Raw genomic sequence first — 24,990 nt, forward strand, 5'->3', positions numbered from 1 at the left:
TAAATTATTAAAAAGCAAAAATGATATGAAAAAGGGTTCTTTCTGCAGATATAGTTTTCTGTGACATTCCATTTACTGAACATGGGGCCCCACATTTTGAGGCCCATGGGCACACATGGGATTTTTAAAAGGAGAGGGAGAGATGTGGGCAACACCACAAAATTGCTGTTTCAGGAGGCTTTGCCAATAGCAAAGTGTTGGCAGTAACCTCGCTTGCTCATACTATGTGTGCTTCTTGGGTGCTGGAAGGGATGCAGACAGGCAGGGAGGGAGGGAAAGAAGCTACACAGATTCCCCCCCCCCCAAAGAAGATGGAGAAGAGAGCTGAAAAAAAGACCCCAGAGAGGGAGGAAGCAAGCGAATTAACAGACATCCAGAGAGGAGGTGGCAGCAAACAAGCCAACAGACCTCTCAGAGTTGAGGAAGAGAACCAACTTTCTCCAGCAGATTCCCAGAGTGGAAGGAAAAACAAATACTGATTCTCTCCACCTGCCCCTTCCCACAACTGGCAAAATGAGAGGCAGGAAGGGATACGGAGGATTTCTGGGTGCTGAGGGGCAGGGGCTTCACAGGTAGCATTCTACCCCTGGGTACTCTGCACCCACTGGTATTATGTTTGGTGCAGCAACTTTATTGGTCAAAATTCATGTAATACTGGTCTCTTGTGCCCATGTCACTCGTACTGCATCCATTATGTGCTCCCACCTTTGAAGTTGCTTCAATATGTCTCCCTAGCTGTATTCAGAAGAATGAACATTTTCAACATACTCGAAAAAGAAATTTCAGGACTTCAGTGAAATGTGAATGCCTCTGCAGCTTGTCTTCACCATTGTGCTACTTGATAGATGAAGGAGTGGTGTTTGCAGATAACCAGGAATTTCTGGTTCTCGGCATGCAGGTAAAAAGCCAGATGATATATGCATAAAATTAATTTAATGAACTGGATTTGTACTTGCCAGTAAAGGTTAGTATGTATACATTTGCACGCTTCACAGGGGTTGGAAAGGCAAATGCTGAATTGACAAATACTTGCAAATTTCGTGCTTATGGTATGTCCATAGGCTAAGTCAGCTTCTTATGGACTAGTGTTAAAGAAACTAGCACCCTCCAGAATATGTTAACCATTTTAATCTGCTTTATGCAGTGTTTTGCTATGGGGGATTTTCCATCTTCTTCCTTGAGGAACTGCCTGAGGACAGGTGTGTGCGTGGGCAGGGGAAATAGGGCAGGCTTTTAGAAATGCAAAGTGCTTACAAAGACACCCAGAAAAGCTTATTAAGATAACATCCAAATGTAGTCATATGAAACTTAAAACCCTCAAATTAACAGATTATGCATTTGATACAAAGCATCCTTACATTATTGTGTTGGTCATTCATCCCACTTTTTCCTACTCTGGCAGGCAGTGTCTTCCCAGTGTCAGAGCCAGAGGTCTTTTCCTGATCGGTCTCTAGAGGTCCTTTTCAGGATCCCTTACATTTTAGACGCTGGGGTCCGAGGTGTGTGTTCTGCTCCCTGAGCTATATAGTCCCTCCCTTCATAATAGATCGGCAAAGATGTCTGCTTGAGACTTGGCTAACTGCTGCCAATTAGAATAGATAATACAGTGGTACCTTGGTTCCTGAACAAATCGGCTCCTGAACACTCCAAACCTGGAAGTAAGTGCTCCAGTTTGCAAATGTTTTTTTTTTTGGAAGCCGAGCATCCATTTCGGCTGTCGGCACTGTTTCCAGGGCCAATCAGCCAGTCAGAAGCCACGCCTTGGTTTGCAAATGTTTTGGAAGTTGAACGGACTTCCAGAATGGATTGCGTTCAGGAACCAATGTACCACTGTATTGGGTTAGCTGATCAATGGTTTGACACAATCATAAAATCTTAGCGCTGGAAGGGACCCAAGGGTCATCTAGTCCAACTCCCTGTAATGCAGGAATCTCAGCAAAAGCATCAATGACAGATGGCCATCCAACTTCTGCTTGAAAACCTCCAAGGAAGTAGAGTTCATAACCTCCTGAGGGAGACTGTTGCACTGTTGAACAGCTCCTACTCTCAGAAAGTTTTTCCCACATGTTTAGTGGGAATCAGTGTACTGAAATAGCCCTTTCCAGTGTAAGGAGGTGGACTAAAGTTTCTAAGTCAAGAAGACAAAACAAGGACATTGGGAAGCTGAACAAGGACAGAATTTAATGTGATCGGCCCCTGGGCTACATAGCTCTTTGGTCTGATCCAGCAGGATAGGAAGGGAGATTAGGGGATTAGGGAACCTCAGCAGAATTTTGCAGGGTCAAGAAAAGGAATGAGCATGAAGGATGAGTAAAAGTCTGTAAACTACATGCCCGTACATGGCTTGGTGTGCTTTGAATGGGAAGTAGATGTAGTGGCAATGGGGTGGGGGTGGGAGAGAACCAATCACGGTGAGGGGAAATGAAGGGAGAAAAACAGCCAATAAAGTTATCTGGGCCCTGGACATTCACTAAGCTCAGCAGAGGAGCAAGAAATCCTGGAACAGGATTCCAGGTTTGCTTTTAAGAAGTCCAGGATTTGAGTCCACCCTTCACTGCTGGTTCTGACGCTAGGATATAGCTAAGGTAAGCTTTTCATTTAGTTACTCAAGTCTGTGCTTCTAATGGATGGCGATGAGATTGTATTCATTTTATTTATATATATTCATTAGGGTGTATTTCACAGCTTGTGGGTTTATCCTTTCAAGCCAAATAAGCATTAATAATGATATTTGTGGTTTTGGTATTCTTTTATCAGCAATAATAATAATAATTTGTCATGGTAAATTATGAAAACATTAAAAAAAAAAACCACGGCCACAGAAAACAGTCAAGAGATGTTGTGTAAAACCCAGTAAGAAACAGTCAGTTATAGTCAGCATTTGTAAAGTAAGATTACTTGTATGCTTCTGTTATACTCTCACATGAAAACCAGACTTCCACACAAAATGCATCTCTAGCTGTTTGGCTACATAACACATATGTTCAAGAACAATTTCACAGATTGCTGACTCTGAAATCTGAAACATGAATGCTACAACAGTTTGCAACAATGCATTAAAAAAAACCTTGTATAACTTGTTTCATTATGGAGTGATTTAGCATCTGAAACTTTGTTAGTTTGTAAATCTAATAGTTGAAAGGAAACAGGTTGAGTACAGAAAGTACAGTAATTGCAATTATCTTACTGGCAACCTGTCACTGTGCTCTAAAAACCTGCCTGATAGTTAAGAAATTTAGAAATTTGATAGTGGACAGATTATGGAAAAAAACATCTTAGAGCATAATTCACACAGTGCCCTCCCCACCCCCTGCATGTGAAGCTGCAGCTGGGGGAGGGGATCAGCATAGGTCTCAATGGGATTATTTTCCATCTCTCTTTTACTTTACAAGCTTAAGTGTACATAGATTTCCATACCTCGGTCATCAATAAGAATAGGGGGCCAGTAATTCACCCACCCTCCTCCTTCCCATTGCACCACCCTCAAAATACAGTGGTACCTCGGGTTAAGTACTTAATTTGTTCCAGAGGTCCATTCTTAACCTGAAACTGTTCTTAACCTTTAGCTAATGGGGCCTCCTGCTGCTGCCGCGCCACCGGAGCACAATTTCTGCTCTTATCCTGAAGCAAAGTTCTTAACCCAAGGTACTATTTCTGGGTTAGTGGAGTCTGTAACATGAAGCATATGTAACCCGAGATACCACTGTATTCAAGTCTCATGGAAGCTGTCAAGTCTTTATTTATTTATTAGAACAGAGCAATAAGTAATGTCCTGGGATCTCCATGTCTTTGACTTTATAGGCGCACTCTAATATTATGGCATTCTGGGGGAAAGCTGTGGGTGTTTGTAGGTGTGGGTGTTGATGGATAGGGTATGTATGTGTGTCAGATTTTTCTTCTCATCGAACATAATGAGCCATCGTTCAGCCTGGACACCGAGATCCAGCACCAAGGGTCTTCTGGCGGTTCCCTCACTGCGAGAAGTGAAGCTACAGGGAACCAGGCACAGGGCCTTCTCGGTACTGGTGCCCATCTTGTGTAAGACCTTCCCATAAGATGTCAAGGAGATGAGTAACTATATAACCTTTTGAAGCATACCTGTCAACCTTTTCCTTTTTAAAGGGAAATTCCCTTATTCCGAATAGGATTCCTCACAAGAAAAGGGAAAAGTTGACAGCTATGTTTAGAAGACATCAGAAAGCAGCCCTGTATAGGAAAACCCTGTATAAGGTTTAATGTTTTGTTACGTTTTATATATATGTTAGAAGCTGCCCAGAGTGGCTAGAGCAACCCAGTCAGATAGGCTGGGAACAAATAATAAATTACTATTATTATTAAAGGATGGACGAATTCTATTTCTCCATACATCAGTACAGAATTTGGTTTATTATGAAATGACTGCTTATACAGATCCAGTAAGTACGTTTTTTCTAATCTTACTTTTCTCAACAATATGTAAAAATGTTTTTTTAGTTTAAATATAACCTTTTTATATATATACTGCTTATTTTTGAGAACTGTGGGGATTGTGATAAGATCATCACGTTACATTAATTGGTCTAAAAAGGCTGCTACAAGAAGTGTCCTACATGTATTATCTTGAACTGCTAATTGTCCTCCGCATAGCATATATTTTAAAGGGTGAGGCACATCACGTGCACTTAATTACCATAATCTAGTTGTTCCGTGTTTGCACAAAATTTCCTCTAGGCAGGGCAAAGCTGGGAGTAGAAAGGCATGCCCCTTTCCACACAAATTATCCAACTAATTCCTTAGTTATGCAAAGACCAGCCACTGAGGCCCATCAGTGCTAGCCCTCTCAGCAAAAGGGAATTCTGGCAGGCTAAGCTTGTCCAACCAGTTTGAATCATTATAGAACCGCAGTCTTAGGAAGCAGGGTTCTTGAGAGATCATCCAGAGCAACATATCTCATTAAAATGTTAAATGTTAATATGAAACATTATTGTGAAACCTAAACATACCAGCACCTTTCCAAAGAGTATATGAAAATGTGCTCTAAGTGGCCCGCTGATTTGGTCTTTTTTAATTTTTAATTTTATCCATTCAGGAACTGCTATTTTAAAATATAAACATCAATTGGTTTAGGTGGTCCATTTAAGACACGATGTGGCCCATCAGCAGCTAATAATTATGTGCCAGAGCCCAAGATGCAAACTGATACACTTCAGAAGCTTACCTGGTCTGGAGCTCATGTCGCAAGTGAACACAGCAAACGATACCATTGTTTTTACAAGGCTTGTGAGTAACGAGAACAATTGAGTGCTAGTGTGAGAATATGTCTGTGTGACACATTAATGGAAATGCTAGAGTTATTGTGCTGTGTCAAGCTGCAATTGCTGCAAAAACACTGCTGCATGGTTGCTCTCTGGGGCAACCTATCAACAAATGTGAAACCTTTGTTGAATGGATTGCAGTAGCTGCCAATGTGCTACCAACCTAGATTCAATGTTTTACTACTAGTCTATATAGCCCCATACCTCTCCTCTTACAGCCTACCCCAGTCACTTAGGTCTGTGGTTGAAAATCTGTTGCTGATGTGCGCCCCACACAAGGTAAGAACTGTTGTAACTTGAGCACTTGCTTTACGCATTGTGGCATCACTTGCCTGAAATCCTCTTCCCTTAGAAATGAAACAAGCCCCAACTTGGTTGCGTTTTTGACTTCTGTTGAAAAATTCTTTTCCCCCTTGCCTTCCCAAGGTAGCCTATTTTACCTCTCCAGTTTTTAATCCTTGTTGAATTTTATGTTTTAATACTGTTTTGTGACTTGTTTTGTTTTATTCTACTTCTGTGGTCACTTTTTATGCTGGCTTATTGCTTATCTATACTATATTCTGTATTTTTACATCGTATCAGGTGGAGTTGGTTTTTATTGGAGATAGTAAGCTGCTTTGTGCAAGGGCAAAACTAGGCCTTTTTTATCCCGGCTCAAAGACCCAATTTGGCACCTCCCTCCCCTATGCACATATACACACCCACACACAGGCTGGGAGCCTCAATGAGGCCCCTCTGGAGGCTTCACCCAGGGCAAAAAAACCTGGCTAGCCCCCCCCCCCATAGCTGTGGCTCTGCTTCGTGAAGCAAGTTCCTAAAAAAAAAAGTATAACATTTTAACTAAATAAAAACAAATAAACCCTTTTCTTATAGTCATTGCAGAAGCTGTGTAAAAGGAAGAATTGGGTTGAAGGAAGATGAATCGCTTTATAAGATAGTCATGAAGGAATGTTCTCCACAAAGGGGTGGCAATCTGAAGGCCATTCTTTCCTAGACTATAAGTTACTAGACATATAGACAGAGAGAACAGTGAGTTTGTATATACCAAACTGAAATTATATACCTATTTCAGAGCAATTCACTCTTCATTGGTCTGACATCTGGAAGTGTGGATGTTTTAAATATAAAAGAAGACAACAAAACAACTTTGCATGGAAAAGATGTGAAATATCATGGTGAGATCCTTTAAAAATAATTTAGCATACGTACAAATAGGAAGAGTGAAACCTTAGCCTTTTTATAGTAAAAAATTGTTAATGTCTTTTATGGAGATTTGAACACATTGATGCTGCAATCCTACACGTATGTCTGAGAAGTGATGACAGGATTGCATAGTAAATCAGCATCAAAAATAAAAGTTAAAACATTGTTCCTGAGTTTTACTCAGGAAATTATGCTGGTATAAAGGGCATGACTTAGCCAAAGTAAGCACTTTTAAGTGAAGAAAGAGTTCAAAACACATTTAAATCTTTCCCACTGAAAACAGTGGGATTACATAGAGGCTAGTTTGGGCAAAGTAGCCAAATGTTGGTGACATTATTTCAGGTCAGGCAGCCCCTGTCCTTGTTGAATATCCAACAGGCATTTTAACTGAATTCTAATATTATCATTTTAACTCATCTTTTTGTCCTAAGTAACTTGTATACTGCTTAGAGCAGGCACTCCCAACCTCTAGCCCTCCAGATGTTTTAGCCCACAAATCCCATGATCCCTAGCTAACAGGGCCAGTGGTCAGGGATGATGGGAATTGTAGTCCAAAACATCTGGAGGGCCAAAGGTTGGAGATACCTGGCTTAGAGACTGTTGCTATTAAGCAGTATATAAATGGTCAAAATAAATAAAGTAATAATCAGATATTTGTCCCCCCCCCCAAAAAAAAACCTCAGATAGTGCAGCCTGCTTCTACTTTCACTTGAAATAAGTCTCTTTGATTTCCATGGGATTTACAAGCCTGTGTGCATAGGATTCCAAACTAATTCTTTTGGCAGATGGAGAAATCCTTAAATTAAGCTGTGTTGGCCTCATAACGTTTTGGTGGCCTGGTTTGTACACCCTGGTAAGCCATAGTCTGAAATAAGCTATGGCTTACAGAAAATAAGCAGCATGCTCAAACCATTTCCACCCTACTCTTCCCATTGCTGCAACAAAACAAATCACAGTGTTGGCTTCATATTACATGTGAACCAGTGCCCATGATTTGTTTCTCTCTAAGCAGACAATGAGCATCAAGCCAGGAACAACAAAGAAAACATAGTTGTATGAAAAATCTCTGACAAGTCCAAGAGAATAAACAGGGTCACACTCTGCTGGTGCCAGTTATCCACCAGTGTGAGCAACGAAATTTCAGTCTCACATCCAAGCTGGAAATCAGATTGGAATAGATGCAAATAATCACTTTCCTTACAAGGGGCCGCTCGGGACTTCATGGAAAGCATGGCCTCCCTGGGGCTGTCCCTGAATAAGTCTGGCCCAACTCATAGCCACGGACATGCCTTAGACTTGGTGTTTACCTCTACGGATGTTGGTGATCTGACATTAACTAAAAGCGAAACAAAAGAAGTGCCATGGTCAGATCACTTCCTGGTGCAACTGGACTTCTCCACAACCCTTCCCCTCCGCAGGGAGGTGGGACCGATTCGGATGGTCCGCCCCCGCCACTTAATGGATCCAATTGGCTTCCAGAGAGTGGCAGGGGATGCTTTATCCCAAGTTGATGGCCTTTCAGCTGATTCCCTGGTGGCACGCTGGAATGCGGAGTTAACCAGGGCTATTGACTGTCTGGCTCCGAAGCGCCCTCTCCGATTGCATGGAGCCCGGACAGCCCTGTGGTTTTCCCCGGAGCTGAGGGTGATGAAACAATCGTTGAGACGGCTAGAGCGCCGGTGGCGGAAAACTCATTCTGAATCAGACCGGACATGGGTTAGAGCTCAACGTCGAGCCTACCAAGTGGCAATGGCGACGGCGAAGAGGGCCTTCTTCGCCGCCTCCATTGCATCTGCAGAAAACAGCAGCAGGAGACTTTTTCAGGTGGTTTGCAGTTTATCGGAACCACCTGTACCACCGGGGCCTGGTAGGGACCCCAAGATCTCCTGCAATGCTTTTGCAAAGTTTTTTGCAGATAAAATCGCTCAGATTCAGAAGGAGGTAGACTCCACCGTGGGAGCAGGGCCAGGGTGGGAGAGTGCTAGAGTTCTGTCTGGTCCTGTTATATGGGATCAATTCCAATCTGTTACCTCCGAGGATGTGGACAGGCTGCTTGGACGAGTGAAACCGACCACCTGTCTCCTTGATCCTTGCCCATCCTGGCTGATAAAAGCGAGCCGGGAAGGGCTGGGTGATGGGCTTTGTGGGGTGGTGAATGCTTCCCTCTGTGAGGGAGCCTTCCCAGACCCGCTGAAAGAGGCGGTCATTAAACCGCTTCTTAAAAAAACATCTTTAGACCCGGCCAATTTGGCCAACTATCGCCCAGTCTCAAATCTGCCATTCTTGGGCAAGGTGATTGAGTGGGTGGTTGCTGAACAACTCCAAGCACGCCTGGAGGAAACGGACCATTTGGATCCCTTCCATTCGGGATTCAGGCCTCACCATGGGACTGAAACTGCCTTGGTCGCGCTGGTTGATGATCTCCGGTGGGCTAGGGACAAAGGTGAGAGCTGTTTCCTAGTTCTGCTAGATCTCTCAGCGGCCTTTGACACCATCGAGTGGTGCATGCTCTAGTTATCTCATGTTTGGACTACTGCAACGCGCTCTACGTGGGGCTACTTTTGAAGGTGACCCGGAAACTGCAATTAATCCAGAATGCGGCAGCTAGACTGGTGACTGGGAGTGGCCGCCGGGACCACATAACACCGGTTCTGAGAGATCTGCACTGGCTCCCAGTACGTTTCCGAGCACGATTCAACGTGTTGGTGCTGACCTTTAAAGCCCTAAATGGCCTCGGTCCTGTATACCTGAAGGAGCGTCTCCACCCCCATCGTTCAGCCCGGACACTGAGATCCAGCGCCGAGGGCCTTCTGGCGGTTCCCTCATTGCGAGAAGTGAGGCTACAGGGAACCAGACAGAGAGCCTTCTCGGTAGTGGCGCCCGCCCTGTGGAACGCCCTCCCATCAGATGTCAAAGAGATAAAGAATTACCTGACATTCAGAAGACTTCAGGGAAGTTTTTAATATGTAATGCTGTACTGTTTTTAACACTGATTGGGAGCCGCCCAGAGTGGCTGGGGAAGCTCAGCCAGATGGGCGGGGTATAAATAATAAATTATTATTATTAGTAGTAGTATTACTTTCATCCAAGAAAATGTGGAGTTGGCCAACCATTACACATTCAAGGGCCTTTTTGCCTGGGGGGGGGGGAAATGACACCACATGATAGTTATTTAGATCCAGTGGGACAAGCAATGGCTCCTTGATAAGGAGTTTCACAATTTTAAATCACAATGATCCAGATCCTTTGTCCTGGTCCAGTAGATCTAAGCAGTTGTGATGGACATGAGTGCAGCAAATGTGGCGGCAATCCTCACTGCCCCAAGTATCTTGAATAAACATCTTGAAGTTGCACAAACTGGACATAGTGGCTGAATATCTGCAGAGGGTGTGGGGAAGCTTCCTCTCTCAGCTCAAGTTTCCTAGGGCCAACATGACCAGAGTGGGGCCAAAACACACATCATTCTCACACAGGCATCGAATTATTATGCAAACACCTGCCACTCTGACTGGTTTCTCTTGCTCATTCGCCGCCCCCCCCCCCCCGGGCTTCACTTGCATTTCACCTCTGTGCGCTAAGAAAAGGCCTGCTGCACAACCATATCACTTCAGATCACACTAGGCACGGACCTTGGGCAATGTGCTCCTCTCAGCAGATGGCTGAGTTTTAGCATCCTCCAGCCTGTCCTCTCACATGCAGCAGGAGGCATAGCGGGTCAGTGGAGCAGATGAGAGAACAGACAGTGAGCATGACATTTGGAAATAAACAAAGCGAAGCCAGAATATTTTAGTAATAAAGTTGTTGTTAGGTTACAGAAAGAAATGGAACCAGAATAAAACTTTCTTGCTCCTCTAGCACAATATATTCTGCTCAGGTGTTGATGTTGTGCTAACATAATTGAAAGGACATCATTCTGTGAGAACACTATAAGTAAAGGAAGGTGTGTAGTTCTAATCCATTAAGTTATCTCAATAGATCTTTTCATGACATAATTGTTTTTTCAAAGGCACAACTTCGATTGAGCGTCCTGGGAACAAGCCTGCAATCCTTACCTGAAAGTCAGCCACACTAAATACCTGAATAAACATGCGTAAGATTGCATGGTCATCCTCATTCTATATTTGGATATGCATAATATCCAATGATAATATTGATTATTTCAGAAAATTATTAATGCAGTTTCACATTCAGCTGTTGATACAGCCTTCTAGCCATGAATGGATGACCTGAGCAGCTATTTCATGATCAGCAGTAGCACTGACTTTTCCCATGCCTAACCTTGTGTACAGAATCAGCTTGCCATTTAATTCCACCCACATATTTTAGTCCGTAGTAGATCTTTCGAGTTCTACTGAAGTTTTGTAATACATTTCAAAAATGATTCACACTTTCATTCTGTAGAGGCTGACTTGCTAGTAAACTATTTTTGACTAGTTGTTACTAGTAATGGCTTCTCTCAATTCATTTCACCTGTGTGGTTTTTTTTCCTTTTTTGCACTCTTTTATATTGATAGAACTTATAAAAACAATGAAGAGTTCAGAAAGTTACAAATAAGTAATATATCTTATCCGTAAGCTTCTGGTTTTTTGAGATGAATGAAGGTTGGAACATTCTGTATTTCGGTTTCAATGGCCTGGGGGTATCTGGTTAGAACACAATTCTTTTCCTTTGGCTAAACATGGGCCTATTTTATAGTTTAGATAGGATCAAACGAATTGTGTGTTTTATATATATAAACAGGGACAAGAGTCAAATAACTTGCTCACTTGATCAACTGATAAGTGCCCATTTAGGGCCATGATAGAGACAAACCTAACTCTGCCACAGTTGGGGAGAAAGTAAAAGTAGATTGGTAGAGTTCCAATTTTAAGAGTAAAAGAAGCACTAAATGAGGAGTGCAGAATTCCCACCAATCCTGAGCAGCTTATCCTCCAGTGTTACTTTACCAACTGGAGAGAGAAGTGGGGTAAGGGAAGACCAAAGGGGGGATGGGGGACCCAGGGCTGACATCGTCATTATAACCTTTTCCTGACGGTGCCCACATTGTTTGGGAGAGGGTAAGGTGAATGAATAACCCCCCACAAAGGCTGCTCACAGAGCCCTGCAGACCTACCACCGTTCTGGCACATGATATTATCATTTCCTGACAAGGGTGCATTCAGAATCTGAAATCAGATCCTCAAATTCACAAATTATATCAGAGTATTCCTTTTCTTTAAGGGAAGAATGAAGAAGAAGAAAAAGATGCTTTTTCGGACAAGTACCACAATGGCCCTGTACTGGCAGTGGATTCCTGCAAGAATTATTCTCTCTTTTTAAGTTGCGGGTAGGTGAATAGTTTGATGTTACCTTTTGTAACATGGGAAAAGGAAGACAGGATGGTACATGTGCCATAAAATCCATAAATCTATATTATGGCTTCATGCCCCAGACCAGCACCAGCATAGTGGGGGAAATGTCAGCACCCACCACTGCTGACACCAGCATTATTTTAACCTTTTCATTTTAATACTGTAATTTTTTAAGAAAATTGAATCTCCACCCTAAGAAGAGAAGTACTAGGTAGGAAGGAGATGGCTTCAGGCAAAGCTGGCATGCTTTATCATAATTTCAGTATTTTGTTGCTGCTGAGGTTTTTGTTGTTGCTTTCTTGTTGTTGTTTTTCAGGTGGGGTATCACTCTTGTTAAAGACCTTAGTATTTGGTGGGGGGGGGGGACTAAGTGGAAATAAGTATTATCCCCTGCTTCAAAAAGAGTACAAGTCTCCATTTTGCCCATTGTGAAATATGATAACTTGCAGACATCCAGTGAATTTTTATTTATTTATTAAGTGTGCACCTGGAGATAGAGAGATGCCTGTTTGCATGGAAGAAGGTTGCAGAGGGTGGGTGGGGGGGAGTGATTTAGGGGAGCGACAAAATAATACAGCCCAGACACATTCCATTAAGCCCCACCCACTGGTGTGGGCAGTAGCTGCAGAATAGCAACACAGTCAATATCTATTTCGGTTTTAAACTGAGTGTGCAGAATCCAATCTCCCATGCAGAAAACCAAATCTGAATGACCTGCTTGTGCTTCTTGAAGCATCTCATACTAGAGGCATGGGGAATTAGATTTAGCTGGCAGGCCAGATCTTCATTTACCACTTTGTCAGGTGGTTGATAACGTTCACCAGTCAATCACCTGCAGCCATAACAAGAGCAGGTAATTTACTCACCCACCCACCCCTGCCCTGCCTCTGCAGATAAGGATATTTGGATTCAAAGCACCTCCTTCAGCAATTCAAATTGCAACCTCTAGGAAAAAAAGAAAATGGAGCATTTTCTCTCTCCAGGGGGAATGGAATGGATTCAAAGCACTGGCGGAAGATCTTTGAATCTAAACCACTTCTACCTGACCCCTTGGCTATACTAGGGAGTTCCCAATACCAGTTAATTTTGGGGACTGCGTTTTGAAGCACTGGCAATCAGCTGATTTACACCTGTAGAGGGCTCTTTTCAAGCACCTAGCATTAGCTGATGTCTAGCTGATCGTAGGAGCTTCAAAGTGCCTCTTCAGCAACAAGCTAAGAGGGAGGGGTATTTGTTGTTGTTGTTTAGTCGTTTAGTTGTGTCCGACTCTTCGTGACCCCATGGACCAGAGCACACCAGGCACCCCTGTCTTCCACTGCCTCCCGCAGTTTGGTCAGACTCATGTTTGTCACTTCGAGAACACTGTCCAACCATCTCGTCCTCTGTCGTCCCCTTCTCCTTGTGCCCTCCATCTTTCTCAACATCAGGGTCTTTTCCAGGGAGTCTTCTCTTCTCATGAGGTGGCCAAAGTATTGGAGCCTCAGCTTCAAGATCTGTCCTTCCAGTGAGCACCCAGGGCTAATTTCCTTAAGAATGGATGTGTTTGATCTTCTTGCAGTCCATGGGACTCTCAAGAGTCTCCTCCAGCACCATAATTCAAAAGCATCACTTCTTCGGCGATCAGCCTTCTTTATGGTCCAGCTCTCACTTCCATACATTACTACTGGGAAAACCATGGCTTTAACTATACAGACCTCTGTTGGCAAGGTGATGTCTCTGCTTTTTAAAATGTTGTCTAGGTTTGCCATCGCCTTTCTCCCAAGGAGCAGGCGTCTTTTAATTTCGTGACTGCTGTCACCATCTGCAATGATCATGGAGCCCAAGAAAGTAAAATTTCTCACTGCCTCCATTTCTTCCCCTTCTATTTGCCAGGAGGTGATGGGTCCAGTGGCCATGATCTTCGTTTTTTTTATGTTGAGCTTCAGACCATATTTTGCTCTCTCCTCTTTCACCCTCATTAAAAGGTTCTTTAATTCCTCCTCACTTTCCACCATCAAGGTTGTGTTATCTGCATATCTGAGGTTGTTGATATTTCTTCCAGCGATCTTAATTCCAGCTTGGGATTCATCCAGCCCAGCCTTTCGCATGATGAATTCTGCATATAAGTTAAATAAGCAGGGAGACAAAATACAGCCTTGCCGTACTCCTTTCCCAATTTTGAATCAATCAGTTGTTCCATATCCAGTTCTAACTGTAGCTTCTTGTCCCACGTAGAGATTTCTCAGGAGACAGATGAGATGATCAGGGTCTCCCATTTCTTTAAGAACTTGCCATAGTTTGCTGTGGTTGACACAGTCAAAGGCTTTTGCATAGTCAATGAAGCAGAAGTAGATGTCTTTCTGGAACTCTCTAGCTTTCTCCATAATCCAGCGCATATTTGCAATTTGGTCTCTGGTTCCTCTGCCCCTTCGAAATCCAGCTTGCACTTCTGGGAGTTCTCAATCCACATACTGCTTATGGCTATCTTGTAGAATTTTAAGCATAACCTTGCTAGCGTGTGAAATGAGTGCAATTGTGCGGTAGTTGGAGCATTCTTTGGCACTGCCCTTCTTTGGGATTGGGATGTAGACTGATCTTCTCCAATCCTCTGGCCACTGCTGAGTTTTCCAAATTTGCTGGCATATTGAGTGTAGCACCTTAACAGCATCATCGTTTAAAATTTTAAATAGCTCACCTGGAATATCATCACTTCCACTGGCCTTGTTATTAGCAGTGCTTTCTAAGGCCCATTTGACTTCACTCTCCAGGATGTCTGGCTCAAGGTCAGCCACCACACTATCAGGGGTGTACGAGACATCCATATCTTTCTGGTATAATTCCTCTGTGTATTCTTGCCACCTCTTCTTGATGTCTTCTGCTTCTGTTAGGTCCTTTCCACTTTTGTCTTTTATTATGGTAATCTTTGTACAATATGTTCCTTTCATCTCTCCAATTTTCTTGAACAGATCTCTGGTTTTATCCATTCTATTGTTTCCCTCTATTTCTTTGCATTGCTCATTGAAGAAGGCCTTCTTGTCTCTCCTTGCTATTTTTTGGAAATCTGCATTCAATTTCCTGTATCTTTCACTATCTCCCTTGCATTTTGCTTGCCTTCTCTCCCCCGCTATTTGTAAGGCCCCGTTAGACAGCCACTTTGCTTTCTTGCATTTCCTTTTCATTGGGATGGTTTTAGTTGCTGCCTCCTGTATAATGTTACAAGCCTCCATCCATAGTTCTTCAGGCACTCTGTCCACCAAATCTAAATCCTTAAACCTGTTCCTCACTTCCACTGTGTATTCATAAGGGATTTGACTTAGATTGTATCTTACCGACCCAGTGGTTTTTCCTACTTTCTTCAGTTTAAGCTTGAATTTTGCTATAAGAAGCTGATGATCTGAGCCACAGTCAGCTCCAGGTCTTGTTTTTGCTGACTGTATAGAGCTTCTCCATCTTTGGCTGCAGAGAATATAATCAATCTGATTTCGATGCTGCCCATCTGGTGATGTCCATGTGTAGAGTCATCTCTTGTGTTGTTGGAAAAGAGTGTTTGTGATGACCAGCTTGTTCTCTTGTCAGAACTCTATTAGCCTTTGCCCTGCTTCATTTTGAACTCCAAGGCCAAACTTGCCAGTTGTTCCTTTTATCTCTTGACTCCCTACTTTAGCATTCCAATCCCCTATAATGAGAAGAACATCAAATCTTTGGTGTCATTTCTATAAGGTGTTGTAAGTCTTCATAGAACTGGTCAATTTCAGTTTCTTCAGCACCAGTGGTTGGTGCATAAACTTGGATTACTGTGATGTTAGAAGGTCTGCCTTGGATTCGTATTGAGATCATTCTATCATTTTTGAGATTGCATCCCAGTACAGCTTTCGCCACTCTTTTGTTGACTATGAAGGCCACACCATTTCTTTTACGGGATTCTTGCCCACAGTAGTAGATATGATAGTCATCCGAACTGAATTCGCCCATTCCCGTCCATTTTAGTTCACTGATGTCCAAGATGTCAATATTTATTCTTGCCATCTCATTTTTGACCACATCCAACTTACCAAGGTTCATAGTTCTTACATTCCAGGTTCCTATGCAGTATTTTTCTTTACAGCATTGGACTTTCCTTTCGCTTCCAGGCATATCCGCAACTGAGCATCCTTTCGGCTTTGGCCCAGCCGCTTCATCAGCTCTGAATCTACTTGTACTTGTCCTCCGCTCTTCCTCAGTAGCATGTTGGACGCCTTCCGACCTGAGGGGCGCATCTTCCAGCGTCATAACTTTTATATGCCTGTTGCCTTTGTCCATGGAGTTTTCTTGGCAGGGATACTGGAGTGGCTTGCCGGTTCCTGCTCCAGGTGGATCATGTTTGGTCAAAACTCTCCACTATGACCTGTCCATCTTGGGTGGCCCTGCACGGCATAGCTCATAGCTTCTCGGAGTTATTCAAGCCCCTTTGCCACGGCAAGGCAGTGATCCATGAAGGGGGGAGGGGTATTATATCTAATAGAGAGGATATGGTGCTAACAGGTAGAATTAGTTGGGGAGGGGTGCTTTTATCCCACTGAAATCAAAGAGTATATGAAAACATTTTTTAATAGGAATTTAAGCAGCAAATGAATAACGTGGGGAGGACAACAATTTCCCTTCAGCCTCCCATGTCCCTTCTAAATCTGTTCTCCAGAGTCTCTTACCCCCTCTGGAGAAGGAGACATGGGGGTGGGGCTGCAGGGTAGAGTGGGGATGACTTAAAATTACTTCCCTCCCCATTCTGCTCATGGAAGTCTTACCATCAGCTGAGCAACACTGTTGGATACAAGCTTGTGTGTCTTTTATAATTTTGTTTTATTTCTCAAGCGTAGGATTTCATTCATTTCATACAAACAATAAAAACACATGATTTTAGAAAAACCTTCATCCTGTAATCAGGAACCTGGTATACTCAGTGCTAAACTGAAGTTCGCATGAAATGTGTATGATTTAATTCCAGTTTGCTTTAGTACTGTGTGGGTCTTGAAAGCAAGCTTCTGCATAAGAGTGAGTTATATTCGGTCTTAAGACTATTTCCCATGATGTTCCCTTTATTTTCTAGTTCAGATTCCACGATAAAGCTATGGGATACACAGAAGAATCTGGTGGCAGATATCACTCTTGATAACACTTTAAGCACAGCCTGTTTCCTGAATAGTTCGGGTGATATTTTACTGGCTTTCAAAAATGATATTTACGTCTTGTCTCACAGTAAGACACTGGGCTTATTGAATGCAAATATTGATGCCTCTAGCATCTCAGCAACAGGTAACCTCTATAATTATATTAACAGAATTTCTTCATTTTAAAATAATATTACATACTCAGGCAGTCTGATGCCATCCATTTTTACTCAGAAACAAGTCCTACTGTATTCACTGTGGCCTATTCCTGTGTAAGTGTGTATAGGATTGCAGCCTTTTCTGCTAGTTGGTGTATAGGAAAATTTGGCATGATGCAATTAGCAAACTTACTGCTAACCAGCACTTAGTATTCATATGTACACCAACACTAACCAGTATTAACAGAAACCAAGGTTTCTGTCATAACCATGTTTTGAAATGGGGTTTGAACTCTTGGTCTGTGTCAATCATGGTAAGTACAGCTGTAACAGTAACCTAAGGCTGACATATGTCATGGAATTTCTGAAAGGCGGCACTTTGTCCTGAATTGTCTTGGGCAAGTCAATCGAGAAATCGTGTTTTGTAACGTGGGGGTTTGCTCAACAATTTTGGGCTTGAACCTGTTGTTAAAGAGAAAAAGGATCCATTCTGGAAGAGGAAGTGTACTTGGCAAATTGGGAACCAGACTCAGGAAACCATGGTTTTCAGGGAACTTGTGTTATGCCTGCCCTGGCTCAAAGTGGTATCTTATTTGGCAGTGTTTTCCTGTTCATTTGAGTGAAGAACAGAAAATTAGTTATTGATTACCAATATGCATGTAAAAAACAAGTCACATTTCTTTTTATTGTTTTCAGGGGTATAATGCTAAGTAGAAATTGTAAATAAAATAAGAGTGGTTTACCATTACGGTTTCATGTTACAATGTGAATGCTGCAATATAAATGCTGCTATCATGATCTCTTCTCCAGAATCCTATATTTTTGAAAGTCAACCTCCGGAAGAGCTAGAAAGAGGGAAAACTTACGTCTCGAAGCCAGTTGAGATGGCATCATATCTGGTATGTTGTAACTGACACAGCATTTTTAGCAACATGAAGAAACAGAGGTTGCCTAAATACTACACTCTTGGAGACATGATTCACTAACTGAATTGCATCTAAAATCAGGTGCAAAGTCTGCCACCCGCTGTTAGATGCAGTTCATTGCAATAACTGCAAAACTAATATCTGTTTTAAAACTTAGATTTGGAATCTGTCATTAACAAAATAATATTTTTTTCTGTAAGTTATGTTGAAAACTAGATTGCCACAGTTTATTTAAGTAAATTCAACATTATGTAATGTTTCTAGATTTAATTTATAGTAGATTTTTTTAAGGAGCTGCTTTACTTCAGTTCAGATCTATTTCTGTATGGGATTGGATTTCACAAATTTACAAGAAATGCTTTTCATAGTATCACCCTCTTAAGTCTTTAAGGCTAAAATATGATACCCACATACTTGGTAGTAAACCTAGGAAGAACCTACACACATAAAAACTACTGTGAAAATGCTTTTTAAAAAATGTTTTGAAAAATACATTGAATTTTGCATAGCTCACTGTTTCCATCTAGTGTCACATTTGTATATTGCATTTTACAACACATTTAAAACGTTTTATTTTCAGCTGTGTAGCTGAGTCCATAATTTTACTCAATGGGACCTACTTCTGAATGTATATATATATAGGATTGAACTATGACTTGAACACACTGAACATCTGTAACACATATTCCTGTTCACTAATAGCAATATTATAAAAAATAGACTTTTATCATACCATGAATATCTTTACTATTTCTCTAGGTACCTTACAAGGGATATACCTTCACTGAAGACTTCACATCAGACTTGTTGGTTTTACCAAAGAAGAAAGGAAAGGTTGGGTTATAGTGTAATGAAGCATATTTTGCACAGTTATGACACAGATCCTTCAGTATCACAAAAAGACACCTATATCAAGTTTTAAGTTATATCAACAGCTACTTAAATTTAATTAAAAGGCATATAATTAGGTGTAAACAGGTGAAGTAATTTTAGATGTTCAATTATAAACAATTTTATTTTAAAAAATAGTAAACAGATTACATGCATTTGTACTTTTTTCTTCCCTATTAGCCAGTCTGGAGATTACCAGTGGCTCCCTCAGCAATCTACTGCTCTCCCTGTTCCTCAGATGTTTCTCTGAATATATTTGATTTCCTGCTCCAACCTGGAACTCCCGACTTAGAAGAACGTGATAAAGCTGAAAGTAATGGTTTAAATATAAATATAATCAAGGGGAGGTGTTCTTTTAATGATCTTTGGGTTTGCTCTCCCCTCCATCCTAGAAACCTACCCCAAAGCAGTGCAACAGTGTTTTTCCCTGGCATGGCAGAGCCTGTTCCTTATCAGCTTGCTTCAGCACACAACACTAGAAGTCCTTTGTGACTGAGAGAAGCTGGGAACTGGTTTCACCCTTTTCTACCTTGCATCTTGATTGCTCCCGTCCATTCCGTGGCCCCATTTCCATTTCGCTTCCATTCCCCTTTTGTTCCCTCGGTTGCATCTGCAGTGCTTCTAACCGTAGCTGAGTAACGGTGTGAGCTGATGAATTGATAGGCTGTCTGTTTTTTTTAAAAAAAGGTAAAGGACCCCTGACAGTTAAGTCCAGTCACAGACAACTCTGGAGTTGCGGTGCTCATCTTGCTTTACTGGCTGAGGGAGCCGGCGTTTGTCCACAGTTTTTCTGGGTCATGTGGCCAGCATGACTAAGCTAATTCTGGCGCAACAGAACACCAAAACCAGAGCAGCGCACGGAAACGCCGTTTACCTTCCCTCTGGAGCAGTACCTATTCATCTACTTTTGGGTATGCTTTTGAACTGCTAGGTTGGCAGGAGCTGGGACCGAGCAACGGGAGCTCGCCCCATTGCTGGGATTCAAGCTGCCAACCTTCCAATCGGCAAGCCCTAGGCTCTGTGGTTTAGACCACAGTGCCACCCTGTTAAGGCATGTTATTCTGTTTACAGTCAAAAGCACAGCTGAGTGAAGCATGGGCTCTGTCACACTGGTCTTTGACTGGTAGGTCAGGACCCAAAGTGGGTCGCAGCCTGATTTGAGGTGGGTCATAGCAGGAGCACTGCTACCATGTAAATATCTGCTATAAGATTAAGAAATGGGTCCCCACATGCATGTTTGGATTTTAAAAGGATCCTGGATCTGGAAAGGTTGAAAATACCTACTCTATCACATTTCTTTTGGTGCTGAACAGTGAAAAACTGCTATGCAATATCCTTTTAATAGCAAGGTGGGGGGCTCCCCTGTTGTTTTACTTGGAAGCAAAGCAGGGCCACCCACAAATTCAAAAGAGGCATCTGCAAGTTGGGGGCAACCCTGAGGTTTTGCAGAAATAAATCTTTCAAAGTTAGATATCCAAGAGGAGGGAGCCCCCGTACAGCATGTCACAGTCTCATTGTGCTTCATTGCAAGTCCACAGCAGGGCAGGCTACAACAAATAGCAAGTACCATTTTAAAACAGATAAAAATCACTACAGTTTTAAAACGCACAAGACCATTCCAAAATGGAACAGCGAAATAAAAATTCAGCAAGGAAGGTGAGTCACAGAAAACAAAATCCATGAACTATCAAAGGTCAAGGTAAAGAGGTATGACTTCAGCATGTAGTGAAAATTATATAATGAAGGTGGGTGATGCAATTCTGTGGGGAGGGAGTTCTACAGCTTAAGGGCTGCCACAAAGAAAGCCCACTCCTAGCTACAATTCCCCACATTTCTGAGGGAGGCAGAACTACTGAGCAAGACTTCAAAGCATATTGTAACTCTAGAGAAGGTCGGTAGGGATGGATATAGTCTTTCAGATATTTGGGGGCTAAGTCAAGCACAAAAGGTAAAAGCACATCTCCACCAGCCCAGGTTACTCTCATAGTAATAAATTTTCAGGTAATTGCATTTAGGAACAGAGTGTTTGCAATAAAGTGAAGTTAAAAGTATATAGTCACACATCACTCAATTCTATTTTCAGTCAAAACAAAAAAAATTCCTTCCAGTAGCACCTTAAAGACCAACTAAGTTAGTTCTTGGTATGAGCTTTTGTGTGCATGCACACTTCTATTTTCAGTGTTTTAATGACGTAGATTTCCCCTTGTAAATGTGAGAGAAATGTTCTGGGCTGCACACTGCATCTCCAAGAATGCGTATTGGCTAATAAATGGGCTAGTAATTAAAAATAGGTCAAACCAGAAGTGGGGAGTATGAAAGAAGGACCAAATGAATGTAAAACTGTTGGCTGAATATTTACTTTGCTTAAGGAGCGTGCAGTCTCACTTTGGTGTAGTAAAGTCTATCTCCCTAGTCAAAAGTTTCATTGACTCTTTATGTAAGATTACAAGGAGCAGAAGCAAAGGATCTGATTGAAGTTCTCACTGTTTTCTTCCCTCAGTGTCCGAAAGAATGGTTGTGACAGATGATAAGAAGTACGTGCCTGGGCCAAAATTTCCAGCACAAGCTCATTTAGAAATACCTTTCTTTGGAGTTTCTCCATGTTCATCTGTAATCTGTGAAGAGCCCAAGACAGAAACACAACCTAAGGAGCAGGTTTGTATTACCTCCTTTGTGGCTAACTTAACTACAGTGGTGCCCCGCAAGACGAACGCCTCGCAAGACGAAAAACCCGCTAGACGAAAGGGTTTTCCGTTTTGGAGGCGCTTCGTAAAACGAATTCCCCTATGGGGTTGCTTCTCAAGACGAAAAAAATCTTGCATCCCCCCGTGGTTTTTCCCCGCTTTTTTCACCCTTTTCTTAAGCCGCTAAGCCGCTTATCAGCTGATCGCTGGAAGCCGCTTGACAGCTGTAGCGCTAATCCGCTAAGCTGTCAATGGGCTTGCTTCGCAAGACGAAGAAACCGCTATACGAAGAGCCTCACGGAACGGATTAATTTCGTCTTGCGAGGCACCACTGTATACTGCTAGAGTAGCAGGCTTCATTCGGAGAGTAGAAAAACAGAAGCTATAGGTTTCTTTGTCTTAATATCCTGGGCATGCATCCCCTTTTAAAATTTTCATTGGAGCCAAGTTTATTATATCATTGGCTTACTATACAATTTTGAACTGAAGCGTACAGCAATACTCCATATCTCATGTGATACATGACTCAGATAGACTAAGACCCCTTTAAGAGACACAGGGTCAAGGGACACCACAACCTCTCATCTGTGGCTAAGAGAGCACTATTCCCCAGTACTCCTAGAGTTGCTAAAAGAGCAGCTGTCTCTTTGAAACATCAGAAGACTGCTTTCATTATGGGCTGAGTTTACAGCCCGACTTCCTTGGCTCAGAAGACCTCAGTGGGAACTTCTGTCTGGTATGACACCAGGGAAGATCAAGGGCAAGAAATTTCTGCCTTAATAATCCCGATTCCATATGTGCACCATGTAATTTACGATCCTGTGCTAGATTTTGAGTGTGGCTTTATTTTGGGAGTCTTTTGTAAGCTGCTATGGCAACCTAGTTTGGGCTATAAAGCAGGATAGAAGAAATCTAAGTAAGTAAGTAAGTAAGTAAATAAATAAATAAATAAATAAACACTTCAGAACATTTGCTCTACCACTTAATTTTAATAGTGGTGACCTCGTATGTATTGATTCCCTGAATTTGTAGACAGATGGCCAAAACAGAAATGTTACGACTACTTTATACCATATGTGGACAAGCTTTTCCCATCAAGGGCAAAAAGCCACAGGGAAAATTATTTATAAGGCCAGATAGCCAATAACACTCTTGCAGAGCACTTTATGCTCACAAGAGGGGCTTAAGGATTGCCTTCTTTGGCACATGTCTATTAAATGGCAGCTTCCTATGACTTTGACTGCAAAGTGATCAACTTCACCAGGTCCCATAAGTCCAGATTCAGCAATTAGCTATTCTGCTTCGCTTGTAAGCTAATATTCTTGGGAGGAAAACATCTCCTTTTGTTCTCTCACCCTTTCCTTCTTAGCTGTCTGGACTTATAAAACATGGAACGTTTCCACAATTTTCAATTTAGCTGGGGTCTACATTACAGTTATAGGATTTGCAGATTTTATGTTGCTAGACCTTTGGAGATCTCAGAAATTGTGTGTGTTTTTAAGGGTGTTGGAACTGAATCATCTTCTTCTTCCTGAAAACTAATGCTACTTTATTGCTTGTTAAGGTTGCTTCAGCAGAGAGTGAGTTACCCATTGTGGAGCCAGTACAGGAGATTATAAGTAAAGAGCTGCATTTGATAAAAGAAGAAACAGTCCCAGAAGCTGCAGAAGATTCAGGAGCTGCAGAAGATTCAGGAGCTGCAGAAACTCTAGAAGATTCAGGAGCTGCAGAAACTCTAGAAGATTCAGGAGCTGCAGAAGCTCTAGAAGATTCAGGAGCTGCAGAAGCTCCAGAAGATTCAGGAGCTGCAGAAGCTCCAGAAGATTCAGGAGCTGCAGAATCAAAGCAAGAGACTATCCAAAATTTGAAGAAAAAAAGGACCCTAGAGTGCTTAGATTCAATTCCACACATAGGTATTCCAAGATTATCTGCTTCCACTATTTGCTTTCATCTGAGTTTCCCTTCCCTGTTCTTGACCATGCCCCCCCTCCCAATGCCTCAGTCTCACAATTAGGCTTGAAAGATGCCTTGGCTTGGCTAGAAAAGGAGGCTTTGTTCAAACCTAGTTTCAACAAAGGGGCAATTTCAGGCCAGTTGCAGCTGGGAGGGGGGAGATTAGCCTTATCTCTCCAGCAAGATACACACTCCTGTACATTGAAATCCTCCCCTACCAGCCCCACTGCAATTGGATCTGAAAGAAGCCTTCTATTATAGCCCCGGGGGGGGGGGAGCCTAATTACTGGCACAAGAGTTTAAGCACATCTTTTGTTTTAGTTTCATTCTTTCCTATAAGAAGAGGGCATTGGAGGGCATTCCTTCAACAGAGGATAATATGTCCCCTCTGATACATATACAGTGGCACCTCAGGTTACAGATGCTTCGGGTTACAGATGCTTTGGGTTACAAACTTCGCTAACCAGGAAGTAGTTGCCCCAGGTTAAGAACTTTGCCCCAGGTTAAGAACGGAAATTGTGTGCCAGTGGCGCAGTGGCAGCAGGATGCCCATTAGCGAAAGCACGGCTCAGGTCAAGAACCGTTTCAGGTTAAGAACGGACCTCTGGAACAAATTAAGTTCTTAACCCAAGGTACCACTGTAGACAGCGTTCAGTTCTTCAGGTGCCTCTCCAGAGGTCAGGCTAGCCTTTTGTTCCAGATCAACCCTGCCTCGCACGCAGAATGCTTGGTTCCTGCTGGAACTTTCAAGAGACTGACTGTTTTCCTTCTTCAGGCCTAAACTTTAAAAAAAATCTTACAGCCTTGCAGCCTTATAGCCTTACAGCCTATTTCTCCCCACCTCTGCCTCCTTCCCATTCTCAACCTATCTCCCAATGCATTGAGCACAGACTTGAAATAAGGGACCACAAACCAGCAAATGGATTTAGGGACCTTCCCTCACTTCACCTGCATCAAGAAAAGCCCTTTACCAGGTAGCGCAATGGCACTGCATCCTCTTCCCCAGCACCAACAACTACCCCGGAAAGCACCCATGATAGACAGTTCTGGATCAGTGGCACCATCTGCAGCTCACCCAGAAGCATCCCAACTCCCTCCCCTTCATATAGGGCAGGTAGAGGACAGTAGCATGACCAGCCTTTTGAAGAGGCCCAGCAGAAGTTGGAGCACTGCAAGTCCAGTGAACTGGAACAAGGCCAGGTGCCGGAGGAAGCCAGGGAATAATTTAGCACAAGCCCAAGCTGACTTTGAACTTCTCTGGTGAGAGACCTCCCAGAGTTCATACAATGAGCCAAAGACCTAGTGGCTCCATGAGCCCTTCCATCAGAGGCAGCCAGTTCCTTATGGATCTGCTCCATGCCTCATTCACCCCCTTAGAAACACAAGAAGAAGAGAACAAAGCCAAA

At 42.6% G+C, this 24,990-nt stretch overlaps 1 protein-coding gene across 3 annotated transcripts in view; it reads left to right on the forward strand.

The window, feature by feature from the left end:
* LOC309363939 (uncharacterized protein) overlaps positions 1-24,990 on the forward strand; it is a 79,023-nt gene that overhangs the window by 30,638 nt on the left and 23,395 nt on the right. For all 3 annotated transcript variants that reach the window (XM_081900462.1, XM_081900464.1, XM_081900463.1), the window contains 11 exons: positions 736-898; positions 4,341-4,415; positions 5,107-5,259; positions 6,367-6,469; positions 11,719-11,824; positions 16,912-17,117; positions 17,941-18,029; positions 18,816-18,890; positions 19,128-19,260; positions 21,448-21,602; positions 23,196-23,544. In XM_081900462.1, coding sequence (XP_081756588.1) covers positions 736-898; positions 4,341-4,415; positions 5,107-5,259; positions 6,367-6,469; positions 11,719-11,824; positions 16,912-17,117; positions 17,941-18,029; positions 18,816-18,890; positions 19,128-19,260; positions 21,448-21,602; positions 23,196-23,544 — 1,607 coding nt within the window. The remainder of the gene's footprint in view (positions 1-735; positions 899-4,340; positions 4,416-5,106; positions 5,260-6,366; positions 6,470-11,718; positions 11,825-16,911; positions 17,118-17,940; positions 18,030-18,815; positions 18,891-19,127; positions 19,261-21,447; positions 21,603-23,195; positions 23,545-24,990) is intronic.

Source organism: Podarcis melisellensis (genome assembly GCF_964234715.1).
Source record: "Podarcis melisellensis genome assembly, chromosome: 2".
NCBI classification, from domain to species: Eukaryota; Metazoa; Chordata; class Lepidosauria; order Squamata; family Lacertidae; genus Podarcis; species Podarcis melisellensis.